Consider the following 22,070-nt stretch of genomic DNA (forward strand, 5'->3'; position numbering starts at 1 on the left):
GCTTTAGTATCTGCCGAGTGGTTCAGGGTTATTTTTACAGTGCGGACTGAGCAGACCTGTGAAATCGTTTGTGCTTTTATTTGGTGATGAGTCATTGCAGCTGCTATTCTTTTATAGATGACTGATCCAAGACGTTATCTCCCTCACCATGTAGAAACAGGCAAACATCTTGATCTTTTGTTAACTAAGTTAAAGAAAAAATAAATAAATAAAGCAACTCTAGGATGAATTTTAAAAATAATAAAAATCCTATGGAAGGGTATTTGTGCCAAAATGAAATGTAATCCAAAGTGCCAACTACGTTGAAATGCAAAGCATATTCATTTTGGCACGGTTTTATCGTTTGGTTTTACCCAACCACATGTATGTTAGTTTTTCGTGATGACATGTAATGTGCGTGTCAGTTTATGGCCTTTTAATTCCATAAATTGTGTGTCATCATAACTAAAGGTAAACCAAACACATTACATTTCATTTAGCGGCTGCTCCGAGCGTATCGCATTACAATTCATGACCTGCATTTATCAGGTCAAAACTAGGGTGTTGTACCGTGTTAGCCATTATGAATGTAGAGAAAAGCCAAGCAAAATGACACCTTTTATTGGCTAATTAAAAAGACTACAATATGCAAGAAGAAGGGGCCTGAGCTGCCTCAAACGCTTGCATATTGTAATCTTCTTAGTTAGCCAATAAAAGGTGTCACTTTGCTTGGCTTTTCTCTCAGGTCAAAACCAAATGCAACCAAATGACCAATCAAGTGTCAAAAGGTGGGGTAAGAGGAGTGTTTACACTGAGCCCTAAATATGCCGAACGGGGAGTTGATAAAGCAGTGCCGTACTTGCCCTTTGGCACAAATAAAGTTCAATCTATCTATCTCTTCCTGGTCTCATTGAACAGGTGGAAGTTTGCAAAGTCAATAACGATTTTATTATCTGTAAAAGAAGCAGCAACTGGAGAAGAAATTCCTGCTGCAACAGTAATAGCCTTAGAAAGCATTCAAGATCTGCAGCATACAATTATGTAGATCGTCAATTGAGTGTTCACACTCCAATATTCTCTTAAATAAGGTGGGTAAATACCTGCAGATGGGGAGGACAGTACTGGCTATTGCTAAATTTCAGAGGACCGTCACAAGAACAATAGCACAATATGTGATACAAAGCAAATGTAGCACATTATTCCTGTCTCTGCATGAGTTTCCTCCAGGTGGTCCGGTTTCCTCCCACGGTAAAAAGACATGCAGGTTAAGTGAACTGGTAATGCTATTCGATGCTTCCACCTGATGTACTCATTAAGTTTTTTTATTTATCAATTGAATAATAATAATTCTTTACATTTATATAGCGCTTTTCTCACTACTCAAAGCGCTCTCCACACAGGGAGGACCCGGGGAGCGAACCCACAGTCTCCTTACTGCAAAGCAGCAGCACTACCACTGAGCCATGGCTGTGTTATTTGTCCTATGAGCCCGTATTCTTGTTTTTTATGTTTCTGCTGCTGTATGCATCCGAATTTCCCCGTGGGACTAATCAAGTGTATCTAATGTAATCTAAATTGGCCCTAGTGTGTGATCACCTTGTGATGGACTGGCTCCCTGTTCGGTAATTGTTCCCACCTTGTGCCCTATGCTCATTGAGGTGGGCTCCAGCAATCAACCCGTGACTCTGGTCTGGATTAAGCAGGTTAGAAAATGACATGACTACACACATTCTATAGACAAATTAAGAGCAAGACATAAAACATACTTTTCAAGGTTTCAGTTAATCAATCCACACTGACAAAGCTATGCTTGCAGCCAGAACACACAAAATGTTTAGAATGGAACGCCTCTTACCTCAACTGTTGATGCGCCTTTCCCACCTTTTGATGTCGATTGGTCATTTGATTACATTTAGTTTTGCTATGAGAAATGAGTGGTCTTGTGTTGAAGTGCAATACACTCCGAGCAGCTGCTAAGCAAATTGCAATACATTTACTTTGCATTTAGTTATGACATGCGATCAGTGGACATGAATTAAAATGCAATACATATTTGTATTAATTTTTAAAATAAGTAAATTGTATGCCATAGTGAACAGCAGTCGATCATTTAGCTGGTATGTTTTTTAATTATGACACGACATAAATGAACTACGTGTATTTGCATTGCATTGCAAGTTAGTGGGCTCTGGATTGCATTTAATTTTGGCACAAAAAATCTTCCATTAAAGCCAGCCAAGCAGTCAATCTGCAAAACAATAATTTATGGAAAAGAGTCAATCAAAAAATGAGGACATGTCTAACACAACAAGGGCAAATCTTTGCCTCAAAACTAATCCACAGATTAGTATAAAAGCTGGGTGTGAAAAATGTGCACTTTGTATTTGGTATTCTGAAAGTTTGCTATGCACGGAGCCAAGATTACTGCTTATGGAAGTTGAATGATTTTATGATTTCTTTAGTCCAGAACCTGTCCTCTAAAGAAATGCTGGGTGCTCTCTTGCTGTGCTTCATGATCACTGATCACATTTGGTCTCACAGGATTAATGGCATGGGTGGGCAAAGTCAGTCCTGGAGGGCTGCAGGTTTTTGCTCCAACCCAGTTGCTTAATTAGAAAACAATTCTTACCAATAATTTAATTTCATGGCTTGTTAGTGCTTTAACTCTGCCATATCAGGCCATTCTCATATCCTAGATGTTTTTCCCCAAATGATGTGAAGGCTAAAATGGATGAGTAATACTTAAATCTTTCACTTTTTTCTCTTCACTTTCCTTCCAGGTATTTAATTAAACCCAATAGTACATGATAAATACACAGGGGTGGAAATGGTAACAAGCTAAATACAGAAAAGCTGCTTTCTTTTGTCATTTGAATCTTATCTTATATATAATTTGCCAGTCTCCTCACTCACTCACTCACTCACGTCCGTCCGAAGCCGAATGCGCAGTCGTCTTCTGCGCACGTTGCCTTCTGCGCATGTCCGAAGCTGAATGCGCAATCGCCTTCTGCGCAGCTGCCCGAAAAACCTTACGAGACCGACATCGTGGCAGGCGGCGGATTTACGGCTGTGAAAATTCAAAGAGAAAGGCGACTTCGACCAACATCACGGCAGGGTCCGTCTGAAGCCGAATGCGCAGTCGCCTTCTGCGCATGTCCGAAGCCAAATGCGCAGTCGCCTTCTGCGCAGCTGCCCAAAAAACCTTACGAGACCGACATTGTGGCAGGCAGCGGATTTACGGCCACGAAAATTCAAAGAGTAAGGCGACTTCGACCATCATCGCGGCAAGCGGCGGATTTACGGCTGCAAAAATGCAAAGAGAAAGGCGACTTCGATTAAAGCTCTAGAGGCCTGAAAGGCGATTTCGACTACAGCTCCAGGCCTAATTACGCATTCACTCAATACACCCATATCAGGTGTGTGGTGCTTATACTTATTACTTACTATTCCACTCGTGCCTGTTTCATCTTACATTGTTGAAACAGGCTCTTTGTCTAGTTGTTAATAAAAAGCCATTAAAAACCAAGAGAACAGCTGTTTAAAACTAAAACAAGCAATTAGGGTCCAGAATCGTAACGAGTGAGACAACTAAAGTGAAGCACAAGTGTTACTTGAGCAATAAGTGTTTCTTATTAAGCAACTGAGTTGGAACAAAAACCTGCTGCCACTGCGGCCCTCCAGGAACAACTTTGCCCACCCCTGTCATATGGCAAAGCAGGCCTATACCTTCACATGCTTTAATAACGGAAAACAAATCCAGTGTTTATTCTTAAATAAATGTAACCTAAGAAAGCATACTTGTATTACAGAATTCAGCATTAATAAGCATGGTGCCTATTTTGTATCTTTTTTTTCCTGTTTGTTACTAACCCTCATCTGTTCTGTTTCTCTTCTCAGTACTCAAATGTGGCACTTGGTGCCACTGCCCACCTGTCAAGTTGTTTTGCCTGCTTAAAGAAAAGTCACCCCTGATGGAGGTTTGCAGGAATCATTGGGTAAAGGGGTCCTTTCATTGGATTGGCTGGCCCAGTGCTGACTCATCTGTGGAATGGCCAATAGGGGGAGGCAGCTTGATGGCCGAGGTCTCCAGGACTCTGAACAAATCCAAATCCTATTATGTCCTATCATCTACTGTTGAATTCTGCTCTGTACTTGTAATATTTCTATTGCACTATTGTATTTAGGATTACTTGTGTTCTGTTCTGTGTATTGTATTGACACCATTCCCAATGTTTCTACCATTTTTTTTCCCTATAAGGGTTTTTTTTGGGAGTTTTTTTCTTGTCTTCTTAGAGAGTTGAGGCTGGGGGGCTATCAAAAGGCAGGGCCTGTTAAAGCCCATTGCGGCATCCCTTGTGTGATTTTTGGGCTATACAAAAATAATTGAATTGTACCGTATTTTAAGCAGGGATTTTCAGATTTCCTCAAAATTGTTTAAATCCTGTAGCATTATTTTAACCTACATATGGGAATATCAAAAGATCAAATATTCCACAAGGGCTACCTGTACTGGGGACAGACCTCTAGTATAAATTATAGACAATGCTGAATAACTGCTTCATACCCTGGCCTCTCTTCCTTCCAACAGTTGAATTCTCCCTAATAATTCACTTTCTAACTTTATGCTCAACAGCTCTATGTTCGACAGGGGCTGATAAACACAGGTCCACAACAACTTACCTCTCCCATGGTTTTAGAAGTTGTGCAGAAACCCTGAACCCCATAAATGGAAGCACATGAAACCAAGAACTGCTGTTTACCCAAAAGCACAACTAAGCCCAAACATGCTTCCCTCACAGATTCCTACTACCCAGTTCAAGGTCCTGAAAGTCATTGACGTACTTCATCTGGTAGCCCCTCAGGCACCTGTAGACAGGGTTTCTACCTGCATCCCCCCCTACAGAATACATTCCTTTAATCTCAAATCAGCTTTTAGTATTCAGCAAAAACATACAGGATCTAGAGGCAAGACAACTGTCAATCAAATTCGACTTCTGCTGTGCTTGCGGAGCTCTGGAGGTCCACCCCAGCAAGCACACAGACCAGATTGTGGATTCTTTTTCGGCTCACCCTTCGGCAAAAGTGCCGAGTTACCCTCGTGTTTATGCTACTCAATGCAGTAATAGGTTTGAGGTGTGCAACTGTAATCTGGGAAGTTTATTTCAAAGTTATTACTAAGATGACAGGGTGAAACTGGCCAGGAAGACGTGAAAAACAACCCAGGCAGGCTATTTTAAAATGCTGACGTTTGCTTAATCAACATATGGCCAGAATGACCAAGGGTCACTGTCTGCACAAGCCATGAGTGACTAGAACAGGGGAAGGTGTTAGTTGGGCACAATCCAGCAATAACAGACAGCCCAGATGGCAGTTGTTTATACCTGGCAAGGTTCATAGTATGTAAATATGTAAGTGTTTAATATACTCGTTGAGATTTTACCCTGCGAACACCTGCACACCATAATTTTTATTAAAAAATAAACACTGTTGTATTTGAATGCATCTTTCAATTTTGTGCTCACCAATTTATGCATACATACATATTTTTGAATGTGACCTTCATTTTCTTGAACTTTTTATCATTATCTTAAGTAAAATTTTTACAGGTTTAAAAAAGGGTGACTCACAAAAGAACAACTGACAGTCAAAGACAGACAAGTCAATCTATTAAGCGACGTCAACCAAGGCCATTTATTAATATCAAGGGGTGGCATTTATGTGACTCAAGCGGACTGCACTCCTGACCACTGCACGCCCATCCTCATCCAAAAAGCCAAGGGGCAATGATGAGCGTGCCTGGGTTTGGCGGATGCCAGGATAATGTTACCTGCATGACTGCATTGTGCCAACCATGAAATTCGGTGAAGGAGAGATAATGGTGTTGGGTCTGTTTTTCAGGGTTTGGGCTTGGCTAGTGAAGGGCAATCTTAATGCTTCAGCATACCAAAACTTTTTGGACAACACTATAATTCCAACTTTACGGAAACAGTGTGGGAAAGACCCTTTTCTATTCCAACATGACTGTGCCAAGTGCACAATACAAGGTGTTTAAAGACATGGTTGGATGAGTTTGGTGTGGAACAACCTGACTGGCCTGCACAGAGCCCCGACCTCAACCCCACTGAACACCTTTGGGATGAACTGGAATGGAGATTGCGAGCCTGGAATTCTTGTCTAACAGCAGTGCGCTACAGAATGAATGTACACGAATTCCCACAGAAACACTCAGACATCCTGTGGAAAGCCTTCCAAGAACAGCGGAAGGTATTATTGCTGCAAAGGGGAGGACCAACTCCATATTAAAGTCTACGCATTGGAATGCAATGTCATGAAAGTCCCTGTTGGTGTAAAGGTCAGGCATCCCAATACTTTTGACCACATAGTGTATATTAGCATGTATAACTATATACACATAAACTGTATACAGTTTCTGTGCATGTATATCAGAACTCCTTTAAAATTAACACTATAATGGCTCATCTCAGGCCAATCAGTCCAACAATCTTTGTCAATCCTATTCATGTAGGTTTTCTAAGATAACTTCAAGTTGATATCTGAAGGTCCCTAAAGTCAAACTCTTTACCACACTACCTAGCAATTCCTTCCATGTACAGGGGGTCCTCGGGCTATGACACAGTTCCGCTCCTACAACAGTGGCGTAACCCGAATTTTGATGCAAGTCGAAAAACACCCTAGCCTAAGTCACTTACCTATCCTAACACATTCGCAAAATCATAATCTAGAACATAAAAACACAACTAAGCCACAAAAAAAGGAAAAGGACATAAATATACTGTACTGTACACTGTAGTAACAGAAAAAAATTACAAAAAATGTGTAAAAAAAAATTCCCTATGCCTTCTGATCTCTTTAAAATATCTAATTTCACTTCCATTGTGATGGCTTTCCTCTTCTTCGAAGCACTACCATTTGAAGACTCTGACTTTCGTTTAAGAGCCATGATAAGGGCCAAAAAGTCGCCAAACAAAGCAACACAAACAGAACACTTGTGCCGCGCGCAACCAAACTATTTCGCCAACTCCCTCACTCATACGCTGCGTTACTGCGGATTCTTCCGCTGCGCACAACCAAACTAGTTCGTCCACGTAGTCTATAAGTACGACGCTAACGCCATAAGCCGAAACACTCACGTCTCAATTTTTTTAAAAGTTTTTATGGGAGTGAGTGTTGTAATAGATAGATCTTTATTGTCATTGTCACTTTTACAAAGGAACAACAAAATTGTCGTATGTTGAGACGTTGTAACTCGAGAACCCTCTTTATAAGGTAGGAATTTATAAATAATCTATACATCACATTTATGAATGAACAAACCCCTTTCTTTTTGAAGCTAAAAAGAAATGTGTGCTTTTGGCCTCTTTTATATGTGTATTTATACAAGTTGTGCTATGTTAATATTTTTCAGATACAACTAAATTCCTCAAGTGTGGTAGTAAACAAAAAGGCAAGGCAAGCCAAAACCTCTACTTTTTAAATATTTATTTATGAAATTTAAAAATGTCTCTATATAATTCTATATGATTTTATTGAATCTTAGAGGTCATCATATGTACAAATTAACAACTTCCACAGCACAACTGAATCATTCCTTACATTTGTAGAATTTTCCTTTCCTGAAGATGATTGTTATCAATGAATTTCTTCCTTCTGCGAAATTTTTGTTTGAATACAAAAATAAAAAAAAATTGTGGTAATATGCTATAAATGTAAGAAATGTTGATGTAAAATAAAGTCCTTTAGAAAGTGAATGATAATGATTACAAAGTAAATAAAAAGGTTAAACACCAGCACTTGAATTGTGTACGACTTGGTGCGAGTTTTGTTTTTTTACTTTTCCACTCGATGTTTTGCCTACTTTTCCAAATGCACAAAATACTGTGAAAACCAAAGAGCTGGTCAAGTCACGTCACGTCACGTCCTTGTGGTACCTTAACGTTCTTCTCCAACTGAACAAGTGCTGTTCACTTACCGTGTCCCGGTTTCTGTAAATGTCCTAATATGTCCTCTGCCGTTTGTGGGACTCTTCTTTCTGGGGATCAGCCGGCATCACTTTTAGTCTTACTCCATTTACAACTTTACCATGTAAGGCTGCAATAGCATCGCTGGCACTCTTTCGATCTGAGTATTTAATGTAGCCCACATTTCGTCCAGGTACAACATATGCTTCAATAAGATTTCCAAATCGACTGGAAAAGGGAGCACAAACCAAGGTTTAATGTGTACAACATCAGAATGATACAATTAAAAAAAAAATGAAAGCACAGAAATTTGTAAGGTTAACAACCACACAATTCAATTGCTAATGATTTCTCTATCCGCAGATGAAAAAATCTAAAACAAAGTTATTAAAAGCTTGACACACCTGCGCTGCTAGAATTTTTTTTTTATTAATTTTTATTGTAATCATTCCATACAAATAGATCAATTTATAACCAAACAAATTAAAGACAAATCAGACCCCACCCCAGAGAAGGAGAGCTTAGCTAAAGGAGAATTGCTTAGGGCTTTTTAATAAGACAACAATAAGCAAAGGAAAGGGAGAAATAAATATATATGTAATTAAGAGATGGAGAAGGGAATTAAATGCGGTAATAGTTATTTCTCTTATTCTAAAATAATATTGATCAGATCCTGCCAGGTTTTGAAAAAATTTTGTACAGATCCTCTAACTGAGAATTTGATTTTTTCCAATTTCAAATAATATAAAACATCGGTTTCCCACTGACTTATCAGAGGAGAGTTAGGATTCTTCCAATTTAACAGAATAAGTCTGCGTGCCAAAAGTGTAGTAAATGCAATCACCATTTGCTTGTCCTTTTCCACTTCAAGTCCGTCTGGAAGAACCCCGAACACAGCTGTTAATGGGTTAGGAGGGATTGTGACCCCAAGGCTGTCTGAAAGGCACTTAAAAATTTTTGTCCAAAATGATGTTAATTTGGTGCAGACCCAGAACATGTGACCCAGTGAGGCAGGAGCTTGGTTGCAGCGTTCACAGGTTGGATCTTGCCCTGGAAACATTTTGGACAATCTAAAACAAAGTTATTAAAAGCTTGACACACCTGTGCTGCTAGAATTTCAGGATGGCAGTATAAAGAAGAGGTGTAGTCCTTGTTTTCATTAAACTTATGGTTTTATGTATTGAATTGTATTTCTTTCTAACCAATTCTGATCTCCTTGCTGTGCTGTCATATCTAGTTAGTAAAGAAGTAATAATGTTATATTAATGAAAATCTTGGTTACATTTGACAACGCAGAATGCACGGGGGTCTAGGTGTTCATCCATGCCTGCTGGGGTTTTTGATTTCCTCTCCTCCCTGACCATTTCACCATGGTGTGAAAAAAGTATTTTCAAATCAGACATTGATTCTGCCATTATAAATATTTGAGAATTGTTGATTCTATTGTAATTTGTCTATTTTTTTTGAGCTGTATTACAAATTACTATAGAAATAAACATTGATATGAAATAATGAACAGGTTGCATGTTCATATCATCTTTACACAAATTCTCCACCCAAAAGTATTTTTTTCTATTTTGTTGTTAATGACCAAGAAAAGTTTTTTTAAAAAAGTGTCCACTTAGAGCTCTTACATACAGTTGACGACATGGATAAATGAATAAGACTTGAGTTTATAGTAAAACAAAATCCCTAATTCAATATCCTGGTTTCTTCACATTTTCAATCACCCTTATTCAGGGTTAAAAATAATCTTTACCTGAAAATATCCTCCAGAATATCTATTGACAGAGGAACTGGATTGAAGACTACAAAAAGACGCTCCTTGACTCGGCTATCAGATGTCATTACTTTTCTAGGTGGCAAAACAGCATCCGTCTGAACGCGGGGAACATGAGAGCTGTTTCCGGATGAAAACCCCTTTTAAAAAAAAAAAAAAAAAATCAAAATTTCCAACAGCTGAACATTGAAAACGCAGCCCGGAAATGATTGTCAAAAGAATGACATTCAAACTTGGCTCCACTGGAGTGACGTGTATTAATGATCACAAAACAGACTTGTCAATCACACACACTAATTCAAGACTTACAAAACTGAACATAAACCAAAAATAATCTGGAAGTCTATTGAAAAGGATTTCAACAATATGTGGCTTACCATAAAGATAATAGTGAAAAATACAGATCAGTTTTTATACAAAGAACAGATGACTGACCTGTTAAATGAAAATGGCCTATAGAACTCAGGGTACGTACTGAATTGTTTTTGATTAATTGCTGACCAGATGGGCTGCTCCACACCATGGACATCATCTGAGCTGCTACAAGCTGTAATGCCATCATGCCAACTGGGCTGCAATGAAACATCATTTTATATTAGCCATTGTAATGGACATGGTTGATAATTCAAAAGCAAAAAAGATAACAAATCTCACCATTTAATCCATTACACATCTTTATATATAATACGCTACCATGGCTGTTCGTTTGTCTGCCCAGGATTTTAAATCACCTTTAGCTCGCAAACCGTTTGAACTATTGATCTGAAATTTGATACACATATACTATGTGACATCTACTATTCGCTTTCATGGTGATGAATGACCTCCAAGGTTATTCCTCTTTTTATTTTTATTTTATTTTATTGTACAATCAACTTTCGGCAGCGGGTAGCAGAGCGGCTGTATGACGCATGTGTACGGGCGCCGTTCTCATTCCCTTCAATCCTCGCCATCACTTCCCCTACCTCTTCATATCTTAAATCATTCTTGAAGCAGATTGAAGACTTTTTTAAGTGCCAGCTTAAGTGAAAAATTAAAGAAAACATACTATGTAATTGCAACACAAACACTGACTGAATCAGTTTTAACGCGAAAAGATGCCGACAAGAGATCTGGGGACCTGGGTTTGCTTCCCGGGTCCTCCCTGCGTGGAGTTTGCATGTTCTCCCTGTGTCTGCGTGGGTTTCCTCCGGGCACTCCGGTTTCCTCCCACAGTCCAAAGACATGCAGGTTAGGTGGATTGGTGATTCTAAATTGGCCCTAGTGTGTGCTTGGTGTGTGGGTGTATTTGTGTGTGTCCTGTGGTGGGTTGGCACCCTGCCCGGTATTGGTTCCTGCCTTGTGCCCTGTGTTGGCTGGGATTGGCTCCTGCAGACCCCCGTGACCCTGTGTTCGGATTCAGCGGGTTGGAAAATGGGTGGATGGAAGATGCCGACAAAAGAAGAGAAGAAGCGGGCCGCTAGTGTTGAGAAAAGAAGAGCTGTTCAGGAAGGAGCAAGCGCATCAACCTCTGAGCATAACGAATGCCAAACGTACAGAGAAAGAGTAAGAAAACTATAAGTCAACTGTATTCACTGCACGTTATTGTGCAGTGGGCCATTACTGGTTTATTTTATATTGCAATCCAAGCAGATATTCTATTCATAGCTTTGTACACTACAATAATATTGCCATTATCTCTATAAATAGAAAATTCTAAGGGTTGTTTATTTGTCACACAAAAACAAACCACTGGGCTGTGAGCTTTGATCTTGCTCTCAACCAGATACATGTAATGTGACCCATGATTTGGAAATGCAGGCTACCTTGGCCACAAAATGGGGCTTCAGGTCCTTCTCATAGCAATAAGCAGGATGGCCATGTGACAGGGCTAACAAGATAACAATGGCTGACCCATGATTTGGACATGTGGGCTACCCCGTCCACAAAATTGGGCTTAGGGTCCTCCTCATAAGCGCATAGCACGAGTGTCAGAAAAAGAGCTGCTTCAACATTGGATGGCAATGAAGACCACTGCAGCAACCTTGGTACCGTGTTTCATTCGAGGTACATGAACCATCGATCCTCAAGAGCTGAAGTGCTGAGAGTTACTAGTAAATAAACAAATCCTCACCACTAATTTGGTATGTTATCCTGACTTGCCTGTGCTAAGAATCGTAAAATGGTATTTAAACTATTCCAGTACAATCTCTGTGCTGTTAAAACGGATTACAACACTACTGTATATATTCGCGTGTTAGCCGGGTCTTAAAACCCGAAAAATCAATCATAAAAATCAGACCCCGACTTATACGCCCATTCAAAAATACGACACTTAATTTTATTTACTTTTTTTGTTACATCTTCTTGCCTCCTCCAATCTCGCACCAGTTTCTCAGACACAACGAATTTTGTTGCAGCAGCACAGTTACCAATTTCTTTAGCCACTTCAACGATGTTTAATTTAAAACCAGCTTCATATTTTCTTCTGATCGAACGCTCCACCGTAAATAAGGGATGCTCTTACGATAAAGGTGTATGAGGGTGTGAGATACAAAAAACACAAAACAGTACAAACGTCGCTTTGGAATAGTTTGGGTATTACCGTGTGGTCACGTAGGCACAATATATAGAAAACAAAAGGCCGTGTGCTCCGTGGTTTCTCTCTCAGGTGGGCGTTAGCATAACATAATCTCTTGGACCAACAGAGTGAGTTTTCTACATACGACCGACACTATAAAATACCGGAAATTATATGGTAAAATCAAGACGTGAGTATATGCGGTACTTAAAATACAGGATCCTAGGCAGGTGGTGCAGATGACAGCGCTGTAACTTCATGGATTCAACAGTATGGGTTTATACTCCATTAGCTGGTCAATGTTTGTATAACATTTACATATTTTTCTATTGATACACTGGCCTTTCTTATACATCCTAAACTTGTAAAGTTTAGAGTATTTGATAAATTGCATTCACAAGATTTACTTCTGAACGCTTTGAAATCACTTCAGCTATTTTTTGTTAGGCAAGTCCTGACTCACTGGTACGAGAAAAACCCTCCCCCTATATGACATAGTGTTCGACTTGTCCTGATGTCTAGTTAGGCGAGCATTGAGCTTTTTGGGGTTCTTCCCTATTTTTGACCCTCAACACCTGAAAAATCTTCATGTTTGGGACATTTTTTATGATAAAGAGTAAACCAATAGGTGTCTTCAGCAAAACTAATCAGGAGGATCTGAAGTTGTACCTGCCATATCACCCAAACCCCTAATGGAATACTAGGCGTCAAAGGTAAACCTTTTCCCAAAGCTTAAAAAAATGGGAATAGGCAATGTGTGTGGAATGTTGGTTTATGCTATTTAAGGATTCCTAATCATAAACATGATCATATTTCTGATATATGATTCTTTATTGGTTGTCCTAGCCCTCTAAGAGCCACTCCTAGAAGGTTAAAAATGACAAATTTCAAACATAAGCATATGGGGTGTCATTTTAGACTATTCCAGGGTTAGTGATTACAAATACGATGTTATTTGTGACCCTTTACTAGGGTGCTAGCTCTCTGTGAACCACTACAAAAGGGTGGAAATGACAATTTTTTTATTACAATCGAGAAAATTTAGACTTTAAACATTTGAAGCACATATTTTAATACAGGGCTATTCAAAATGAAAGAGCAGATTTCAAAAATTTATTTCAAACGAACTGTATAAGACAGAAACACATTCCACACATCACTGGAAAGAGGAAAGGTCAAAGTTTGGTCCGATGGTCCTTGAAGATGCATGCACTCAACATGAGCGCCATGTGTAGCGCGACAAACATCAAAACGATAGACCATTTCTTACCACACACGAGTCAACTGGTCCCTAGTTACTGAATTCACAGCTTCCTCAATTTGATGTCGCAAATCTTAAAGATTAGTGGGCATAGGTGGAACAAACACTTTTTCTTTCATGTACCCCCATAGATAACAGTTGCAGGGGGTAAAGGTCTGGAGACCTGGAAGGCCATAGATGATGAGCAAGATCTTGTTGTCCACCTCTTCCAATCCACCGTCCTGGAATGGTGTCGTTCAGGTAATGCTGGACCTCCAAGTGGAAATGAGGCGGGGCACCATCTTACATGAATATGAAGTCATTTGAATGTTCTTGAAGTTGAATTTTTAAACTTTGAACTTTCCTCTATCTGGTGATGTATGGAATGTGTTTCTGTCTTGTACAGTTTGTTTGAAATAAATTTTTGATATCTGCTCTTTCACTTTAAATAGCATTGTATTTCAAATATCTGACGCAACTATTCTTGATCATTATGTACTTCTACCTCTTAACGTAAATCATTACATTTCTTGTGAAAAGCCTGAATTAGAATGGATTATGGTTATACAGACTTTTCATAGTTGATCCCAGTATAATAGCAGCTATATGTGTGAGGGGGTCCTGTGATTAATGTTTTGTATAAAATGTTCCAAGGATAGGCTCTAACTGCTACTGTAAACTGGACTCAATAATCTTAGATAATTAAACCTATAAGAAATGTAACTGTGTCCTCCATAGTAATAAAAGTATTCTGTGCTTTTAATTCTTACCTAGATCTGTCTTCACCATCATCTACATATGAAACTGAAAGTCGGTTTCCTGGAGGATATTCAAACCCATCAAGTTTTTCTTTCGCATAAACAGCTGATCCCACATTATTGTATCGAATCATAGCTTGACCTACAAAAAGAATAAAATGTAACACTTCCATTAAGTTGGGTTAATTCATCTCAGAAACAAAAGGAACACATAAAAGTAAATACACCCCATAAAATATGTTTTTCTTGTTTTTTAACATATGTGGACATATCAAGATTTGATCTCCAGTTTAACACAATCTATAGATTCAGGTGATGTAATTGGGGGGAAAAAAGGAAAAAAAGTAGACTTTCTATCTGTGGTTAAAAATTAAGTCTTTAGTATTGGATGGTATTTTCCCCAGTCAAGTCTGTGTTTTCTCTAACTGTCTTGCAGTCTCTGAGATCGACTGGGAGAAAGTTGTTTGTCTGCTTCTCCATGTAGAATTCTTTCAGCAGTGTGATGCTTGAGGGGTGTTTTGCAAGCACAGTCACTTTCAGACCACCCCACAACATCTCAATGGTATTCAGATCCAGGCTTTGACATGGCCTTTCCAGAAGCCTCAAATAATTTATTTTCAGCCATTCTTTGGTGGATTTACAAGAACATTAAAACATTAGAACACTCTAGACGAGAACAGGCCATTCAGCCCAACAAAGCTCGCCAGTCCTATCCACTTATTTCTTCCAAAAAAACATCAAGCCAAGTTTTGAAAGTCCCTAAAGTCTTACTGTCCACCACACTACCTGATTGCTTATTCCAAGTGTCTATCCTTCCATGTAAAGAAAAACTTCCTAATGTTTGTGTGACATTTCCCCTTAAGTTTCCAACTGTGTCCCCATGTTCTTGATGAACTCATTTTAACATCACCGTCTCGATCCACTGGACTAATTCCCTTCATAATTTTAAACACTTCAATCATGTCACTTCTTAATCTTTTCTTGCTTAAACCGTAAAGGCTCAGCTCTTTTAATCTTTCCTCATAATTCAACCCCTGTAGCCCTGGAATCAGCCTAGTCGCTCTTCTCTGGACATTTTCTACCGCTGCTATGTCCTTTCTGTAGCCTGGAGACCAAAACTGCACACGGGACCCCAGATGAGGCCTCACCAGTGTGTTATAAAGGTTGAGCAAAACCTCCTGTGACTTGTACTCCACACATCAAGGCGCTATACAACCTGACATTCTGTTAGCCTTCTTAATGGCTTCTGAACACTGTTGGGAAGTCGATAGCTTAGAGTCCACTATGACTCCTAAATCCTTCTCATAAGGTGTACTCTTGATTTTCCGACCACCAATTGTGTATTCAGACTTAATAAAGTATGGCATATTTACTGTCATTTACATGTTGCAAGGGCCAGTGTCAGTTGAGCTTCAATATTCTGACAGATGGTCTCACATTATCCTGAAGAACCCCGCTAGTACAATGAAACATCCAAAATGGATTCTGTGAAGGTAAGCTGCATAAGTCCTTATGCTGCAAAGCAGCCCTAAATAACATTCCCACCATCATGCTTTAAAATTGGTATCACGTTCTTTTAGTCAAATGCTATCTTTGGTTTTCACCAAACAGGTTTTCTGGTACTATGGCCAAATTAACTCAATCTTTTCCTTGTGTAGTCTTTGCTTAGATGTTCATGGGAAAACTTTAGTCTTGCCTTACAAGACCCTCTCCTCCTATCAGTCTCCAAAGTCATCTCCTTCACTTATGCAACTAAGAATTTAATTTATTTTACTTGCCTGGCATTCATTGACTAAATATAGCCCTGATGACGCTTAAACGTTTAAACTGATAAGAAAATGCAATTTGCTAATGCCAGTCTGCACTTTCCTCATCTGATGCCACCTTATTCTCTCTGGCAAACACCTGCCCACAAAGTAACTCACCACATTACATATTTGCATTGTGGTTGGAGTACATCCAGGTTGGTGACTTGCCCAGGATCACATAGTGAGTCAAGGATTTTGAAGAAACTCGAACAACCAACCTTCTGATTATTAGTTCAGCTCCTTCACTACTAGATCACACTGTCTACATGTTTTCTTTTAAAAAGCAGATTAATGATTTATAACTTTCAGCAAAAACAAACTGATTTGAACTTAAACCAAGTACCTCTACTATGCTAAATAAAAATTAAGGAACATAAAGCATGTCTAGCACTTTAAAAATGGGTAACACGGCTTTGTAATTTTTTTATTTACTTAAAAGCTACTAACTGTTGGCATCATAACCCAAAATGAATCCACCTACATAAATTTACCCACTGTGACGATGCGGGTAAGCTCCATGCTCCCAACGCCTTCCGGGAGCTCTAAACCCAACACTGTCCGTAATGTCACCGAGATGAGCTGACATATGAGGACAATTCTCAAATGAAGCCAGGGGATATTTCCAAAAAGTGCATTAAGTGCTTTTATTAAAACCAACAAAACAGTGTCCAAACAAAAAGTGCAGTGCATCAGTTTCAATAAATAAATCCATAAAAACAAGCGTCCAGTGGGGATAAAAACCATCAATAAATAAATACATTAAAATCCGAGGTTAAAATGCAGTCTCTCTCATCCCAATCTCGGCACACCTCCTTCTATCTTTCTCCCCGGCACACCCATAACTCGCGTAGACCCAACAGCCACGAGCTCCTTCGGCCAACCTCCGTCTTGGCCTCCTTACGGAGGTCACTGCCAGACCGTCCGAGGTCGGCTCTCCTCCCTTCATCCTTTGCGCTCCTCAGATCCCTCGGGAGGACACCTGTCTTGCTCACCCCAGTCACTCGAACATTCAGTAGGGCGAACTAGCCCCTAGAGCACCACAACCTAACACTCCTTCGCGGGGCCCCAGCTCATTCTGTCTCCTCTTTCTAGGTGGCCAGATCCTCTTGCTTAGACTACCTTTCCCGTCCTTTAACCTCTTTTCTCTTTCTCCTCGATTTCTCTATCCATCTATATCCATCTATCCACCCTTTCCTGATGTCTACCCGTATATATAGCCCCGTCTCCCCGCGCCTCCGTGGCCGCAGCGCCTTAATCACACACCGCAGGAAGCCAATGAAGCAATTGAGAACAAATGCACCCACACGTACGTGCAGGTGAGACTCGCTCCAACTACCTCATTAACTCCCCGTGGTCGTGCAATCGCGCCCACGGAGAACGACACGGCTATATAGATTAAAACCTGGCCCTTTTTTTTTTTGAAGTCATGGACCTGCTATACCACACCCACGTCTTCCCACAAATGCCTACCTAGCTCCTTTATATTTGCTATGGCATTCCCTTTAAGATACATACCAGGAAACGGTCCTCCATAATGAATTAACTTCCAGCCACAATTGATACACCTCTCCTGTGTCTATCCTGTTGGATGTCCAGTAAAAACTGAGACTTTATAGCTACTACATAGAGTTAAGATGATGGTTAATTGCTGATTGGCAGGCCTCATCGTCAAGGTAAATAAAAATTGTTGATCTACTCCAAACATTAGCAGAAATTTCCTCAAAGCACCAAACTACACCCATCATGATTTTTTTGTTTTAATCTCACACACCTCACAAGAGAGCTGTCAAGCACTCATATGGTGTTTACACACTTGGTCCATTTGGTTTGTTCCGAATCAGGGGAAGACTTGTTACTTTCCAGTTAGTTCAGTTGCATTTCACTCTGCAATCTTTCAAACAAACTAAACATATCAAGAAACAGCCCATTTTCTGTGGCAGTATTTCAGAAGCATTATTTTCCGACGGAATAATTATCATGGAGGGTCGACAACAATTGTGTTTACTCACCCTTGTATTTTCTCTAATTATTTGGTTCACTTACCAAACATAGCTGTGTGTGCAAAACACTTATTATAAAAGTGGAAGACTACTTGAAAACAATGCTGTACTACACTTGGTATGAAAAGAACATGTTTGAAATAGGCGAGCGTGTAAAAGAAAGCCAGCTCTGCTGAGGGGTTGTGCTTCAGTTTGATGATGGTAGACATAGCAGACAACTTATATTAAAAAGTATGATGTTCTGTATTTGCAGATAGACAGGAAATTCACATACTCCAGCAACAGCATACTGATAAAAACAATACAGTGATCCTTCGCTATATCGCGCTTCGTCTTTCGCGGCTTCACTCCATCGCGGATTTTAAATGTAAGCATATGTGAATATATATCATGGATTTTTCACTGCTTCGCGGATGTTTGCGGTCTACAGTACGTGTGCTTCCTCAGTTGATTTGCCCATTTGAATTCAAACAAGGGACGCTAATGGCGGATGGCTGAGAAGCTACCCAATCAGAGCATGCGGTTAAGTTCCTGTGTGCTGCTGATTGGCTCAGCGACGGAGTGCTGCATTAACCAGGAAGTCTAATCTCACTCATTCAGCATTAACGTGCCCAAGCGCCAACAGAAGATGCAAATGATTGCAGAAAAGGTAAAAGTTTTGGATATGTTAAAGGAAGAAAACAGCTACATCGCTGCAGGACACCATTACAGCATAAATGAGTCCACGATTCTTTTTATTTAAAAAGGAGGAAAAGCATATAAGATCTATGGCCGCAGTGTCCTTTAACCAGGGCGCAAAACGAGTTGCAATTGGACGTGACAAGGCAGTAGTCTGGATGGAATCTGCTTTAGGGATTTGGATTGAAGAGTGATGGAAGAAGAACAACGGCGGTGCTAAACAGTCGCCTGAAGAGGCTCCTTTAGAAGAGCTGTAACGCTATCCTTTGTTGTGCAGTAAAATTAAACTCATCGTTATCGGACAAGTCGTCGTGTCATTGTTGGTGAGTAACCATAATTAATTATTTACGTACAGTACTTATTACATGTACATAGTTTAGTGTCACTGTACACACATTTTACTGTATACAATTTTTCTTGCATTGTGCATATTTATTGCTGGTGGCCTGTCTGTCGTAATGGCTGTAACATATGTGATATCGGAGACGCTCGATATCTTTAAAATAATATTTAGGTTTTACTGTATGTAAACTGTGTTTACATACATAATTTCAACAAATCTTACCTAATATCTAAGAGAATACAAAGGGTTTATGCTGTATAATTGTGTGTGACATGTTTATAATAGTGTGGGAGAGTTTATAAGGGCTTAAAATATATAAAAATAACCATATAAACATATGGTTTCTACTTCGCGGATTTTATTTCGTGGGTGGCTCTGGAACGCAACCCCCGTGATGGAGGAGGGATTACTGTATTAATTAAAGAGTGATAAAAATGAACGTAACCTCAACTTAGTTTATCTCAAATCACACATCTACCATCTTAACTCTTGATAATATTTCGTAATAATATTCATTTTGGATTGCTTGATTAACATTGATTACATATGTGTGCCTTGTCAGGATACCCCACCTCACTCACGTGCATCACTTTCTTAGTGTAAGACAACAGGGGTTTGCTTGACTGTCTCACAGGGCACTGTTGCTCGTTTCTCACCATCTCTGTATGCGCTTTGATTGACCCAATCCATCAAGTGAATTTACAGCTGTTGTCTGATCCTGTGCATGGGAGAAGCAGTGAGCCTGATCAGATGCTTGGCTTGCTCCAATTGATTGGTAATTGTGCGAATTATTTAATATGAATTGTGTTACATAATTATGTTACTATGTGTGTTTTTACTTGTACCACTTTATTGGTTTTAACAGATCATTGTTAACCCTTGACTCATTATGCTGTTAATCAGATTCCCTGAGACTGACAACAGACACTTAGCATAACTACCACAGCACGCACAATTTCACCTTTGATGCACAGTACTTCATGCAGTTAGATTGGTCCCATGTCCCACAAACCACTCCAGGGTTCACTTTGTCCTGCATCCAGATGACCTTTCCAAAGGGTATGGTTATTTCAGTCAGTAACCAGGGTGCGATTATTGTCTTCACATTTACCTAAATTTGATTTGTTTTTTTTGATTTGATAAACTTTATTAATCCCCAAGGGGAAACGGACCTTTTGCATGACCTTTGCAGGTGAACTGGACTTTCAAGGAAATATCACCAGAGTTCAAAAACAAGTGGTCCAAACAAACTAGTTGTAGAAACACCTACATACACAGCAGGAGGCAAGTGAATTAAAGACCCCCTATCTGTGTATGTGGTGTGTGGATACAGCAGTTAATTATTCCTAATCAACAAGCATTTCTTCTCTACCCCCAACACACAGATGATGATAACGTACATCGATATTTTGAAAGGACGATATGAAGTTTTAAGACATCACGTGGCCCTACTACTACGTTTGTATAAATATGATTGTTATTTCTGTATGTATTGTTCTCCAGTGCAATGAATTAAGTTACTAAACAGGGAAAAAAGAACAATATAAAATGTATGTAGATTACAAAGCTTACCTTTATAGTATCCGTAGGAATCCCTTTGCATTTCACAATAATCCATGCCAGGAATAATATCAAACAGAGAGAAAAGCTGTTCTTGAGTTACGCTGCCTCGTGACGAAACCAGTAAACATTTCGTAATTGTTTCATTGCTCTCTCTCCTCATGTCAGACATTCCAAAATTACTGGATTCACCTGTAATAAAATATTTTTAATCCAATGTTGTTTTCAGTTTAAAGCAGACACAAATGCAGTTTACTTTTAGGTTAATTAACACTGAATTTCAAATGAATTAATTCCTTTAATATGGCAAGTGACATCCTTTACATCTGCTATAACTCTGTGATGGCCAGTGTGGTGTGGTGTGCTGGGCTGGTAACATCACTTCAAGAGAGGCCCACCCAATCAACAAGTCGATTAAAAGGGTAGGCTCAGTTATAAGACACACTCTGGACCCCCTGGAAGCCGTAGCAACAGGCAGAATGAAAAACAAAACTGAGTGCCATTATGAACAATGCTGCACATCCTCTTTCTGACACACCAACACTGAGAACTTTCGGCCAATGAATTATTCAGCAAAAGTTTGTTTAAAAAAAAAAAAAAAAAAAAAAAACACAACTGGGGCTCCTCTACTCGAACGTCAATACACCAGGATAGCGAGCCTCACTGGGACTGCCAAGTGCCAAACGAAAAGAAGTTCTTTTTCATTTTCTTGCTTTCTAGTCATTCTGGTGTGTGTTCAGGCCATAGTGTATGTGTATATATTTATTTTTCTATGTATGTATGTAGGCGGCACGGTGGCGCAGTGGGTAGCGCTGCTGCCTCGCAGTTGAGAGACCTGGGGACATGGGTTCGCTTCCCGGGTCCTCCCTGCGTGGAGTTTGCATGTTCTCCCCGTGTCTGCGTGGGTTTCCACCGGGCGCTCCGGTTTCCTCCCACAGTCCAAAGACATGCAGGTTAGGTGGATTGGCAATTCTAAATTGGCCCTAGTGTGTGCTTGGTGTGTGAGTGTGTTTGTGTGTGTCCTGCGGTGGGTTGGCACCCTGCCCGGGATTGGTTCCTGCCTTGTGCCCTGTGTTGGCTGGGATTGGCTCCAGCAGACCCCCGTGACCCTGTGTTCGGATTCAGCGGGTTGGAAAATGGATGGATGGATGTATGTATGTATGTATTTATTTAACAGGCTGCTGTAAGAACCCAAATTTCATCCTAGGGACAAATAAGGTTCTATCTATCTGTCTATCTATCTATCAGTCACGTTATATCTAAATTATAAAGACATACAGACACTGACTAAATGTTTGCATTAGAGGCAAAACTAACAAAACTTACAATTACTGCTTACTTTTAGTTTGAATATTACAAACATGTGAACATTATGAGCTCCTGTT

At 39.7% G+C, this 22,070-nt stretch overlaps 1 protein-coding gene across 2 annotated transcripts in view; it reads right to left on the reverse strand.

The window, feature by feature from the left end:
- Positions 1–22,070, reverse strand: part of rbm45 (RNA binding motif protein 45) — a 77,090-nt gene that overhangs the window by 10,551 nt on the left and 44,469 nt on the right. For both annotated transcript variants that reach the window (XR_003716889.2, XM_028806231.2), the window contains exons 5-9: positions 20,698–20,877; positions 14,309–14,438; positions 10,214–10,310; positions 9,718–9,878; positions 7,970–8,186 (exon numbers count right to left, since the gene is read on the reverse strand). Coding sequence is in view for 1 of the 2 variants with exons in the window: in XM_028806231.2 (XP_028662064.1) it covers positions 7,994–8,186; positions 9,718–9,878; positions 10,214–10,310; positions 14,309–14,438; positions 20,698–20,877 (761 nt within the window). In the remaining variant the exon portion in view is untranslated. The remainder of the gene's footprint in view (positions 1–7,969; positions 8,187–9,717; positions 9,879–10,213; positions 10,311–14,308; positions 14,439–20,697; positions 20,878–22,070) is intronic.

The sequence above is a fragment of the Erpetoichthys calabaricus genome, chromosome 8 (genome assembly GCF_900747795.2).
Source record: "Erpetoichthys calabaricus chromosome 8, fErpCal1.3, whole genome shotgun sequence".
NCBI classification, from domain to species: Eukaryota; Metazoa; Chordata; class Cladistia; order Polypteriformes; family Polypteridae; genus Erpetoichthys; species Erpetoichthys calabaricus.